The following is a 14,279-nucleotide window of genomic DNA, read 5'->3' on the forward strand; positions in this document are numbered from 1 at the left end:
AGTGCTATCGAACACGTGGCAACTGAGATCGTGGTCGGTAAACGCAAGAAGCGCACGAGCATCATGATAGTTAATCTATACAGTAACCCAAGACAACGCAAGCAAAAGTTCAAGGCACTCATCCAGAAGACGAAGCAGATCGCGGGGGATAACATCAACATCATCGCGGGAGACTTCAACGCGCAACACAAGCTCTGGGGTTACCCCGAAATCAACGAAAAAGGAAAACACCTGCTGGACGACATGACAGAAATGGGCTACCAACTAATTAATGATTTGGAGACCACAACACGGAACGCACTAACGTCAACGCAACGGGACACAAACCCGGACCTGACATTTCTGGGCGAAACTACAAGACCACTCAGGGCGAAATGGAGGAATACCGAAGAAACACTGGGAAGTGATCACAAGATCCTCGAGATAGTGATCCCCTTTCGAGGCAACATCAAAGAAAGCAAACAACAACACATCGTGGACTGGCATGACTACAGACAGAAATTAGAAGCCAACGGCCCGGAAACCATAGAAGACATCGAGGCGTGGGCAAACCTGCTCAACGGCACGATCCAGAGCGCAACGCAAACGGTTAATGCCGAGGCCGAAGGCGTGCAAATTGATAGCCGCCTAGCCCACCTAATGGAGGCCCGAAACTCACTCAAAAAGCGCTGGAAACAACAACGCCATAACAGGAAACTGAGGAAAAGAATCGCACAACTCAACGTGGAAATCGAAAAACACAGCAAGGTGGTCTGCCGGCAGCAGTGGCACGCCGTGTGCCAAGAAGCAGACGGCCAGCTGCACAAGGGCAAGACCTGGAAATTACTACGGCACCTGTTGGACGAACAACACACCAAGGGAACGCAACAATACATCCTCAACAGAACCCTACACAAGGCAGTCACGGAAATGGGAGAAGAAGAGGTAAAGAAACGCCTCAACAACAAATACCTCCCGGAGACACCGACGGATCCGTTGCCGATATACACCGGCACGGACAACGCACCCCTGGACGAGGATATCGAAGAATGGGAAGTGCGTGCAGTGCTCCAATCGATCAACTGAAAGTCGGCGCCCGGGATAGACCAGATCACTAACAAAGCACTACGAAATCTAAGTGATACGACAATATCCGCCCTCACTAAATATTTCAACCGGTGCTGGAGGGACGGAAAACTACCGCAGCAGTGGAAGACCGCCAAAGCGGTCCTAATCCCAAAGCCGAACAAGCCACCGGGTATCGAAAACTTGAGGCCGATATCCCTCACGTCATGCGTCGGGAAGCTAGTAGAACATGTCTTGCTGAATCGGTGGCAGCAATACTTGGAAGAAAACAACAAATACCCGGACACCATGCTCGGTTTCCGGGCCAAACTCTGCACACAGGACGCAATGCTTCTGCTCAAGCATGAAGTAATGGACAGCAAGACCAAGGACAACACGGCAGTGCTGGGGCTGGACCTGCAGGGCGCGTTTGATAACGTGCACCACTCGGCCATCCTCAAGCAAGTGTCCCACCTTAACATGGGAACAAGATCCTTCAACTACATCAAAGACTTTCTGATGGACAGCACCGTACAAGTGATAGCAGGGGACCTGCAGCTCCCACCCAAACAACTCGGGAGCACAGGCACGCCACAAGGATCAGTGATATCCCCGCTGCTATTCAACCTTGTAATGATCGGGGTTGCCAACAAGCTCAACACCATACAGAACGTCAAATACACCATATATGCGGATGATATTACGATCTGGAAAACGCAAGGCAGCGACGGACAACTCGAGGCGGCGTTGCAAGAAGCGGTGTCAGCAGTCGAAGATTACCTACAACACACGGGACTGAAATGTTCACCGGCAAAATCGGAATTGATGTTAATCACCCCACGAGGCAAGCGCTTCAAGGAGCAACCCGTAAACATCACAATCAGGACGGGCGATGGAGGAGAAATCCCCAAAGTTAAAGCACTTAATGTTCTGGGCCTCCGGCTCAGGGACAAGGGCAGCAACGAAAAGACCCTAGTGAATGAATTACAAACGAAGATAGTACGAGCCGTCCGGCTCATCAACAAGGTTGCCACAAGACAACAAGGCATGAAAGAAGACAGCCTGCTGCGGTTAACACAGTCCTTTGTGATTAGCCACGTTGCGTACGTGGCGTCCTATCACAACTGGCGGGCGGACGAAAAGAAGACAATTGACGCTGCCATCCGCAAGGCATACAAGAGCGCCATAGGGCTATACCATCACACAAGCACGGAGCACATGCTCGCTTTGGGCGTACACAATACGCTCGAAGAGATCATGGAGGCCCAACGAACAGCGCAGTACCATCGCCTAGCTCAAACCAGAACGGGGAGAGCCATCCTGAACAGGATAGGCATGGAAATACCACATACCTCACCGAGGGAAGCGGCCGCCTTACCCCAAGACGTGATGCGCAAGATCCGGATACCACCTGCACCAAGACACATGCACCCGCAGAATGACCAAGAGCGAAGAACGGCAAGAGCGGTGGCACTAACAAAGAGCCATCGCAACGATCCACACGCCTACTACGTGGACGTGGCCAAATACCACAACGTGAAGAACGCCTATACGGCGGCGGTCCTCAGAGCAAGCACCGGGGAACTCGTCTCCGCAGGAAGCATACGGTGCAGAACACCAGCGCAGGCGGAAGAATACGCCATTGCACTGGCAATGCACGCAACAGACTGTCGCACGATAATAAGCGATTCAAAAACGGCGGTCACCAACATTTCGCAAAACAGCGTATACCCCACCACGGCAAGAGCGCTAACTTCAACAGCACAGAATGGAAGACTGGCAACCAACGTCACCATCAAGTGGTTCCCGGCACACGCTGGCAAGCTGGACGAGTCGGTTGGTCCAAACCGCAACGAGGAAGCAGACAGGGAGGCGCACGCGCTAACAAGACGCGGGCTCCCGTCATCGCTCCCCGATATGCGCGAAGCAGACCCGACAGAAGCCACGGCCGAGAACGAGAACAGCGAAGAGTTTGCCATCACCAAGTACGGAGAAGTCCTGCAGTGGTACAGGGCAAGCCGTAACAAGTATCCACCACCTCATCGGGACCTAACACGCAAGGAAGCGACCACCTTCCGACAGTTACAAGCAAGAGCAATTTGGACTCCGGTATGGGCGAAACACGTCTGTCCGGAAATATATCACACGGACACGTGCCAACGGTGTAAGAAGGCACGGGCCACCCAGAGCCATATACTCTGGGAATGCTCGCCTCCCGCACCCAACACCCAAGACATCGAGATGCCAGACAAGATCGGCAACAACATTACCAGCACAGACCTCGAGACTGAACGGGCCGTCGTCCAGCACGTCCTCGAGCTCCTAGACCGGCAGAAACCCGAAACGTCGTCTCGCTCGCGGGGCAACGGATAAGGGTGGACGCAAGGTCTAGGACGAAGATACGGAGCATCACAACGAAGACAAGATTACCCACAGAGACAAGATCCAGCACGTGCCACGTTCCCCTTGGAGCGTGAGGCGGCCAGTGCTCGCCTTCGGGCTTGCAGTACGGGCCCCGCCTCCGTAGGGCAAGCGGGCACGCAAGAGTCTCCATCCCTATCCCCTCCCCTGATTTGCCGGATCGAACCAATAAAGTTGTTCTCTCTCTCTCTCTCTCTTGTAGGTGGCGTCGTGAGTCTTCATGCGCGGTGATTCGCATATCCCAAACAACCAGCGTAGTGGTTGCCGCGTTGAAACGAAGGTGTCTCAGCCGAACACAAAGAATCTTCTTAAGGAAATCAAGGTGTCCCAACAGAACTCCAAAGACGGACCCGTGCTTACGCATTTATAACGAACCTGCGACAGACCATCCCAAATTTTATTTTAAGAAACAATACAGGTTGATATACCGGGTGTTCAAAATTAAGCTTTATGGTTTTCTTAAAATTCGGCACTGGGAGGCACGTGAAGACCACCGGCGCAAATAAGTTGTGTGGCCTGGGGGACACAAAGTGAGATAATTATCGCTGTCAGCAACCGAATTAACTAAAATTGAATAATTAACTTTTTATTGACTGCAGTAAGTGTGTATATTTGTATTCAAAAGGTAGAGGCGGTCGTGTTTCTGCACAGTTTCACTTGGAAGAATTCTTCTAGCATGTCTATGCTCCGAGATATCCAACTCCAAATTTTAATTGTCGTTCGCATGATTACGCATGCAAGAGAGTGAGGATCGGCGCAAAGCTCCTCCCTGATGTGACGCGGCTGTTGGGTGCTGCGTTTAGTCTGACAACGCGGCGGAGGCATTGGCAAAGATAATAACTGCCCCCCTTCCCCTCACGGCTGGCGAAACAAAAAAAATCGAAGAACCTGTAACCGCTGTCGTAACACGCGACCGCGCAGCCTGTAAAGATGGCGGCAGCTGCCATGCCGAGATAATGGCGCGAGCGGAGAAGCCGGAGGGCAGTGCGCGTGCGTAATGGTGACTAGACGACCTGGCATGGTCCTTGTTTGGGCTATGCAAATAAAGTGACTGCTGATTTCCAAGTATTGTAAGTTTTATTGAAATCAGAAGCAACAACTGCACCATCAACAGCAGAAACCTTTTTAGCTATGCTAACGAATATTTCATACTGCCGCTTTAACTTTGGTGTTGTCATGCACAAATCTCATGACAACACTTCACCCATCAATATGTCAATGCCCTAAAAATGTTCAAAATGCATCCCTTCCACAGCAACGCAAAGCATAAACCGCTCTCGCGTCGAGTCGATAACTCTGCGCAGTACAATTGAAATTTGTAGTCGGATATCTCGGAGCACGAACACGCTAGAATAATTCTTCCGACTGATACTGGGTAGAAACACGACTGCCTCTAAGTTTTCAGTACAAACATACCCATTTACTGCAGTCGACAAAAAATAATTGTTCAATTTTAGTTAATTGGGCTGCTCACAGCGATAATTATCATCTCACTTTGTGCCCCCCTGTCCACATAACTTATTTGCACAGGTGGTATTCGCGTGCCTCCCAGTGCCTAATTTTAAGAAAACCATAAAGCTTAGTTTTGAACAACCTGTATTATCAGCCACAGCCGCCAAGCACATGGCTCTATAGGCACCGGGCGCGGGATGAATTTGGACTGGTGGCGCCTTCATGCGGCTGCGCCGCGAATGTATGGCATGTGGCCGCCGGGCCGCGCGCAGCAGGCGCTGCCTTGAAACCAAGTCTGATCAAACATGTTGCGTTTTTGGGTGCACCAACAGTTACTGAAACATGACTGAAACTGGTTAGGACTTTAAATTCAATCGTTGTTCATCGCGGCATCGCGTTTTCAGGTGGAAAGTCTGTATATGTGCGGTTTGTAGGCAACAGCGCATACAGTGCTCAGCAATAAAGCGATACTCGAATCGCATGGTCGCCAGCGCTTTCTGCATTGACTGTAAGCGCTGGGGGCACCAAACTGATGCATTGTGGTGTAGAGTGAAAGCCAGAACCTTAGTAACGCATTATGACTGCATTTGGTCCCACGGCGCTCACCTGTGGCGCGAAAAAAAAAAACGAAAAAAAAAAAAAAACGGCGGCAGCCGCGCGCTGCCAGCGCTTCAATCGCTGAGCACTGTACATTTCCGACGCTGATTTGCTATAGTCTAGTTGTTCTAACGTTAATAAAAGAGCCATTCATACGCAAGAGCTTCGTGTCCCACTTGCCTGTCTTCGCCTCCGCAGTGTAACGGCTCCGGAGCTTGGGCACCGAAGGCGAACACTCAGATTTGTAGTTATTTTGCCGTCTTATCAGTGTATCAGTCTTTCTTATAATGTACGTTTTCCTACGTAGCAATTCCAAACTCTGGTTGAGTCCGGCACACGACTGTGCTGTGCATCGACGGCGAACGCCAACGCAGTGGCGTGTTCACACTCGCCGCCACCGACGGCTCCCGTCGCGCTAAGCTATATAAAATGGGCCATGACTGAAGATTGGGCTAGTTTATAAGCAATTAAGAATGGGGAAGCATTGCAAAGATAAAAGAACTACAACGGACAGAGAGCGGGAACTTACTGACACATGTGCGATCGGCGAAGCAGCTCAAGAAACAGAGTAAGGAAGACGTATGTCTCCTTTTTTTTCTGTCCATAATTTTTGTGTCATTCGCATATTTCCATGATTAAATACGCGGTAATGTTAAAGCGCAAAGCAAAATAACATTTGGAATATAACTGCTGGAGTTCCACGTGGAAGTCTTAGCTTGCTGCGGTGAGCTCAGTTCGCGTGGTGCATTTGCATCGCAATTTGCGCTCGTTTTCTGCTTTATGTGCTACCTGATGCCACGAATGTGATCTGCCTCGTACAAGTGACGACCTTTCTCAAAAGCAGACACACGAAAATGCGTTTTCCGGTGTGTCAGCCCTTAAAACCCGCTGTGCCAAATCACTGGAAGCACCGAGCGCCTTCGTCCCGTCGTCTGCTTCACATGCCAGTGCTTTGACAGCTGCCGTTCGCGGCGCTGTTCGCCAGCATATCGCCGGCGCGCCGCTGGCGCCTTACGACGGCCGCCCGGTGACTATTGGGTAACGTCCTTTTCCTATAAGCTCGGAGAAACCGATACCTGGCTTAGCTATAGGGCTTCTTCCTCTTTCTGGGGTTTTACGTGCGAAAACCAGTTCTGATTATGAGGCACGCCGTAGTGGAAGACTTCGGATTAACTTTGACCACCTGGGGTTCTTTAACGTGCACTACAACGCAAGCACACGGGCGTTTTTGCATTTCGCCTACATCGAAATGCGGCCGCCGCGGCCGGGATGCGATCGCGCGATCTCGTGCTCAGCAGCGCAACGCCTGAACTGACTGAGCCACCACGGCGGGCTACAAGTGTTGCTCTAGCCGTATAAAACGCGGGTTTATCATGAGCAGAAACGGTGAATTTCGGTAAATGATAAAGGCTACTATCATCATCATCATCATTGACAGAAGCTGACCCCCCCCCCCTCTCAGAAAAAACCTGGATCCGCCCCTGAAGACGACTGCCTATCACCCGCAGACAAATGGCCTGACCGAAAGGCTCAAAAAAACTATGACTGACATGCTCTCTATGTACGTAGACGTTCAGCACAAAACGTGGGATGAAGTACTTCCCTACGTAACGTTTGCGTACAACACCGCGACGCAAGAGCTTCACGCCATTCTACCTCGTGAAGTTCAGACCATGCTTGAAGCAATGCTTCCATGCGACACCTTTGATGGTCTTGACCAAGACGCCGAGCTCTTCGTGCAGCGCGCCGAGGAAGCACGCCGAGGAAATCTGGCGGATGAGCAAATTTCTGTACCCTCGAGGAAAGCCATACATCACGAAGTGCCGGTAACACGTTCGGACAGTTTCAGCAGCGGTCCGCGAACTTCGCCACACAGATTCATTCCATTCCTTAACATGTCAGTCACTATTTTTGCAGCCAACTACTGCACACGTCTTCAATCCACATGATTCAATCTAGCATGATTGGAGCACAGTGTGTTAGCGAAAACTCAGTTGCATTTCCGACAGCTGATCGCACAGAAGCAAGGTAGAACGGTAATGGTTTCGTATTCGTGCGCGGTCGCTGAGGAGAGGTATGGCGCGCCACCGTGAGCGCCATCTCGTTTCTCTAAAACAAACTGCTCCGTGAAAAGGGTCAATAAGAACATATTTCACATAGTCTGCTCTCAGCGACTGCCTACCTTTCATGCAAGAAGCTGGTTCGGGGGACTCCATCACGGCGACCGCGCGAAATGGGCGTTCACTGTACGTATGCGGTAGAGAGATAGCGCCTGTAAACTATTCTGCGCTTTCGGTTTGGCCAAGGTTATTATTTTGACAGTAAGAAACTTCCCTTGTTTGGAGAGTACTTACAGAAATGGCCAGGAGGGCTCCGGCGTGGCGTTCTTATTGAGCGCCGACAGCCAAACATGAGGAGCGCGCCGGGTTATCCCTCATACTACGCAAGCGAGGCGCTTCCGACAGATGGCGGCTCCGTAACTCCTCGCCCCTTTGGTTCCGGTACTAGGGTAGCTACCGGTACGGCGGCGACATGGGTAAGTGCTAGGAGTTTCTGCAGTGAAGATGATGTCCTGAACAACGTTACTACACCAACCAGGTACAGTTGTTGAACTTTCAGTAGGCGCGGTTGAAGTCTTTAGGCGCGGTATATCTATATTTAGGCGCGGTATATCCAAGGTAGAGTTACTGTATATGCTACCTTTGGTAGCATATACAGCTCCCGTAGGGAGCATATACAGTAACTCTAATCCAAGGCAGGGTTTGCCGCCCTCTGGCGGCAAACCCTGCCTTGGTTTGCCGCCAGAGGGCGGGAGCGCCGCAGGTAGGCTAAAACTAGAGTGTACTAGAATATGGTCACTCTAGCTAAAACTATAGTGAACTAGATAGGGGTAGTGGGTCGAGGGAGAGCGGGTAGGGGCAGCGCCGGCGAGGCGAAACACACGGAAACACGCGGAAAGCCCTCTCTCTCGACAGAAGCCGTGCCCACGATTCTGCCTAATCTCCCCATGTACCTTTCGAAAAATCCATCGCGCGAACGGCCCACAAGGAAAATGGCTGCCTTACAACTCCATGGCGACCAGACAAAAAGGCGGTGCCTGCAAGAGGACGACCTGCAGACCAGTGAAACTGTGGACATAGGTGACGGCGCTGAAAATCGCGCCTTTGTGCTGAGTGAAATTCCCAAACCCACTGAGCATTGGGCACTGCTCACGTTTCCGAACTATGATGGTGTTGGGTTTGTTTTGGCTTCGTTGGACAGTGAGAAAAAGACTGTCGGCGTTGAGAAGACTGTGCTGATGAACTACGGCGAGAGCCCCAGTGCAGTAATTTGCCGCACGTACTATACATACGAAAGACGTTCGTATGTGAGAGTGTGTCACGATTGATGGACGAGGCAAAGCAGGTGCTGGAGGTAGCACATTCATTGCAAGGAAGCAGGCAGGTTGGAACTCCACGGCGACAGGGCTGAGAGTCACTATTGCCAGTACATTGTCTCTCCTTGGCAGAGAATGTAGGGTTCAAGTACTTGTTGACTGCTCGTCTCAGCACCGACTCCGTAGAGCACATGTTTGGCATTATCCGCCAGTCCAGCGGCTGTAATGCCCACCCCTCGCCAGATTAGTTTCTTATCACAGTGAACTGTTTGTCATTTTACAACATGGCGAAGAGTGTGGACGGTGAAAATGGCACCCCTGATATCATAAATACACTTCTCAGCGTGAACGACAAAACTCCCAACATTTCTTCAAACAGTGTTGATGATCTGCTCGCCCAAGTGAGGTTAGAAGAAGCTGAAGAGTCTCTAGCCATAGTAGAAGTAGTAGTAGAGTCAACGGACGTGCCGGATTTCGTCACAGAGCGACTAGTCCTCAGCCTCGGCCAGTCGGTGCTGCGTGTTCGGCTCTGGGGGTTGCGGCCAAGGATTGACTAGTTTCTGACTCTATTTTGATTGTTAACCGTTTTAGTAGAGTACTTGTTGTCTAATAAGTGCTTTTTTGCCAATCAGACCAGACAGATGTCATTTTCGTCACCAGGGCCAGGGGCTTCCCCCTGGTCCGCCTCTATACCCTCGCAGGATTTACCTGTGGATTTGTTTCTGCGCAACGGCGTCAGATCAGTTCCCGTGGCTATCGTCCCAACCAATGATGGCTTCATACGGATGAAGAATCCGAAAGCGATTCAGGCGGAACTGCGATCGGCGACAGCCCATTTCCTGAATATCACAGAGGTCCGCCAGTTTGGCAGAGGAGGTGTTCTATGCTTTTCCCCAGACCAGCCCTGTGTACAAGACCTTCTTAAGTGTTCCACGTTTGCTTCAAATCCGGTAAGGGCATTCATTCCACCTCACTTGGCGTGTGTGAAAGGGCTGGTGCGTGGTGTTGATGTTAACATGACACCAACAGAAATATTAGAGATGTTTTCTCCAGCAGGTGCAATTTCAGTCTATCGATGCGGACGTGTGGTAGACAAGAGCAAAATTCCTACTGAATTGGTCATTGTAACTTTTGCAGGAACAGATAGACCATCAGAAATTAAGGCATGGCCCCTAATCTATCGAGTGGAACCTCTATCCCCTCGTCCTCTCCAATGTGTCAAGTGTTGGCGCTATGGACACACTATGAGAGGATGTAGGTCTGCTCCTAGGTGCCGAGTTTGTGGGGAGGAACACAATTCCAGCGAGTGCAACAGCAAGGAAGAAAAGTGCTGCCTCTGCAATGAAGGTCACTCTGCTGATGATATGAATTGCTCGGCAAGGGCACGAGAAATACAAGTTCTTGAAATCATTGAACGAAGACGTTGTTCTCGTCAAGAAGCCGTATCTGAAATGCAGGCTAGAACACAGGGATACGCAGCTGTCACAGCCCGTCATACAATCGCCACGGAAGCGTCTCTGTCAATTGCTATTGCTGATGCAGTCGAAAGGGCAATGGAGAAGGCCATGGAGCGACTAGCTGGAAACCTTTGTGAGTCCTTGTCACAAATCCTAACTAACCAGATGGCGCAGGTATTCGGCACAACAGCAGCTATTAGCATGACTTCGCAAACTACTGAGTGTCCAGGAACATCAAATGAAGAGGTAGCGCCTAAACTCACGTCCCAAGATGATCAAATTGCTGGTCCATCTGTTGATGTAAGCAAGAACCACAGTGAAGGCATCAATGTGGATGCGGAAAGCTCAGATGAAATGGACATGGACCCACGATCGCTAAAGCGATCTAGATCCCCTTTGTCGAAAACATCCACTTCACTTATTCACTCAAAGACGAAAAAATACCTCAAAGACAACCTTACAAAGAACGATTTCTTAAAAGACAGCATTTTAAATAAAGCAGTTACTGAGTCAATCCTTTCGCAACCATAGGATTCCTCAAAATTCTTCATTGGAATTGCCGATCCATTCACTCTGCCGTAACAGATTTATTGTATTTGGCATCGAAATTCTCCCCGGATGTTATTGCACTGCAAGAAACATGGCTTTCAACACATCAATCTTTTCATATAAATAACTTCCGATCTTTCCGATTAGACCGTCCTTCGAAAGGCGGAGGCTTAGCATTTTTCATTAGTAATAAAGTTAGTCTTAAGGTGAAGATTTCATATAAACATATGTCCCCTGAAAGTGAAATTTTTGCCTTAGATGTAACCTTACCGGGCTGCCTACCATTGACTTTAGTAAATGTATACTTCCCTGCGGGTGTGCAAGACACTCGATGTTTGGATTCCGCGGTGTCGTCATGGTGCAAGGATAAAATCCTTGTGGGAGATTTCAACTCCCATCACACGTGTTGGGGTTTCCGAACAGATCAATGTGGCAAACGTTTGTGGGATTGGTCAATAGATAACCATATGACTTGCCTCAACACCAGAATTCCTACATTTATTTGCAATCGGTCGCGCTCAGCCTTAGATTTAAGTTTCATAAGTTCATCTCTCACTAGTTCATCTTGGGCAGCCTTGGACTGTGCCACCAACAGTGATCACTGTCCAATAATATTTGAAATTGCTTGCCCGTTAATACCATCGTGCTCTCAGATCCGAGTATTCGTAAACTACAATAAATTTAGAAATGATTTAAAAGCACATTTGGCTCACCATTCTGAAGAGCGCGAAGAAACGCAACCTATGAAAATTTGTGCTATAATCAAACGATCATACAAGGAAGCTGAATTTATTGTTGAGTCTGCCAAGAGAGCCTCTCATAGTCCTTGGTGGAATCCAGACTGTACACGCGACTACAGACGAAGAAAAGCAGCTTGGAAGAAACTACTTTATAACCAGTCCCCCCAAAATTGGGCTGATTACAAATTTTACGCTGCTGTATTTAAACGCACAGTAGCTAAATCTAAAGAAGATTATGATAGGAAACACTATGATTTCCTTTCAAATCCCAAAAACAAAAAGGCGCTGTTTAGATATATGCGAAATCGAAAAATTCTGCCACCACCAATTAATATTGATTTTGTAACTCTATCATCAGATGAAACGATAAAATCACTAGAACAGATTGCAAAAGGCCTTGAGCGTAGATTCATGTCGTCTATGTCACAAAACTTGCAAAAACCAGCCCTAACGTCAGACTTCAACGAAGTTACTGTGCCTGAATTAGCTCAAGTAATTCAAAACTTACCCTTGTCAGCTCCAGGTCCTGATGGAATTACAGTGCATATGATAAAAATTTTATTCGAAATATCTCCTTGTGACCTCCTAAGCATTATAAACTATTCTCTAAACAACGCCTGGATACCATACGATTGGAAACTAGCTAAAGTAATCCCGATACCTAAAAAACAAGGATTAGGTTACACCATAGAAAATATTAGACCTATCTCTCTTACTTCTAATATGGTCAAAATCATAGAGAGGATTCTACATTACAGAATTACTGTCTGGATGTCGGATAATTTAATATTGAATCCAAATCAAATAGGCTTCAGAGCTGACTGTTCTATATGGTGTGCCCATGCTGATTTAGAGAGCCGCATACAACTCGCTAGAAAAAGAAGACAATATTCTGCTTTAGTGGCATTAGACATAGCTAAAGCATATGACTCCGTGGAACATACAGTTTTACTGAATGTACTACGGAATCATAATGTCCCAAAATATATTATTGCGTGGTTGGCAGAATTTTTGAGATCAAGAGAATTTTATTGCTTTAAGGATGGCTGCTCTTCCTCTAAATTCAAACAGACTCGTGGTGTCCCCCAAGGAGCAGTCTTATCTCCAATATTATTTAACATATTAATGAGCTCCATTCCAGCCAATCAGGACGTGCAAGTTTACGTTTATGCAGATGATATTGCATTCTTCGCGGCCGATAACGACATATATTCTTTATACCAAAAATTGCAGAGATACTTGAGTATGCTTGAGGTATGGCTTCAATCAATTTGCATGACATTAAATGTAAGTAAAAGCGCAATATTGGTGTTCCCACTAACGGATCCGGTTTCAGTCTCTATAGTTTACAATCAAGAACCAATTCCCCAGGTTGAGACTCTTAAATATTTAGGTATCATTTATGATACAAAACTCAACTGGAGTCCACTTATAGAAAATGTAGCATCTAAAGCACAGCGTGCTTTAGGTTTACTACGCAGACTGAGCAACCGAAAGTATGGGCTACGCAGGGACGCCCTCATAATGATATACAAAATGTACATGCGTCCAATATTGGAATTCGGCTGTGTATTATTCTCAGGAAGCCCTGCTTATAAAACTAAACCTCTGGTCCTTTTGGAGCGTGAAGCCCTGCGCCTGTGCCTGGGACTCCCTAGGTTTGTAGCAAACAATGTTCTTTATCAGGAAGCGCGCCTACCAACATTGCCCAGCAGATTCCGCATCTTAACGATACAAACATTTCTAAAATTTTACAGTTTTTCAATTAGACGATCCGAGTATGTATTTATAAACGATCCAAACTCCTTCTTTCTAGCTCATTGGCCACGTTTTCACACCCCACAGATTATTTTTGTACAAAAACAATTAGACAGTTTAAATGTAAAAATTCGAGACGTTATTGCATCGTATGACTCAAATCAGAATTTAAAGATTGAATTCGATGAAATTTTCCCACAGAACCCTAAGTTTCATTCAGTCAGGTTATTAAATAATTTATTGCAAGATTACCTTGCACACGTACACACAATTAACATAATTGCCACTGACGCTTCTGTGAACGACGATAAGGCGGGTGTGGGCATTTTCTCGGTGTCACTTGGCTGGTCATTCTCCTTGAGACTGCCAGATTTTACTCCCGTATTTGAAGCTGAGCTCTTAGCAATGATTCTTGCACTGCGTAAACTCCCTTTACATGAATCCAGCGCGGTAATTATAACAGATTCCCTTTCTGTCTGCTCTGCGCTTACAGCTTCAACAAATTCGCCGGCTCTAAAGACGTTTCTAACATTAGTTCCCCCCCAGCTGAATCTTGTAAAATTATTATGGGTACCAGGACACTGCGGATTACATTTAAATGAAATGGCCGATTCATTAGCGCGAGCATCCCTGAATGGACCAATAATATCGGTCCTTCCAGTGGTGGCACAAATAACCGCGATCAGATATCGGAATTTTTCAATTCGTAGAGACATAATTGAAACAATAACATCATGGACTGAATTTCAACACCTAAAATTTCCGTGGAAAATACATTGGTGTCCATCAAGACAATCGGAAGTAATAATCACAAAATTACGCTGCCGTGTCCCACCATTAAACCTATATTTACACAGGGCTGGTCTGGCGATATCGCCGCTGTGT

The 14,279-nt window shown here is 47.9% G+C and overlaps 1 protein-coding gene across 1 annotated transcript; it reads left to right on the forward strand.

Moving 5' to 3' along the window:
- Window positions 1-1,353: 1,353 nt before the first annotated feature.
- LOC119447074 (uncharacterized) lies at window positions 1,354-3,417 on the forward strand. The gene has a single exon (XM_037711476.1). The coding sequence runs from the start codon at window positions 1,354-1,356 to the stop codon at window positions 3,415-3,417; it is 2,064 nt and encodes a 687-aa protein (XP_037567404.1).
- Window positions 3,418-14,279: the final 10,862 nt, after the last annotated feature.

This window comes from Dermacentor silvarum, chromosome 1 (assembly GCF_013339745.2).
Source record: "Dermacentor silvarum isolate Dsil-2018 chromosome 1, BIME_Dsil_1.4, whole genome shotgun sequence".
In the NCBI taxonomy this organism is placed as follows: Eukaryota; Metazoa; Arthropoda; class Arachnida; order Ixodida; family Ixodidae; genus Dermacentor; species Dermacentor silvarum.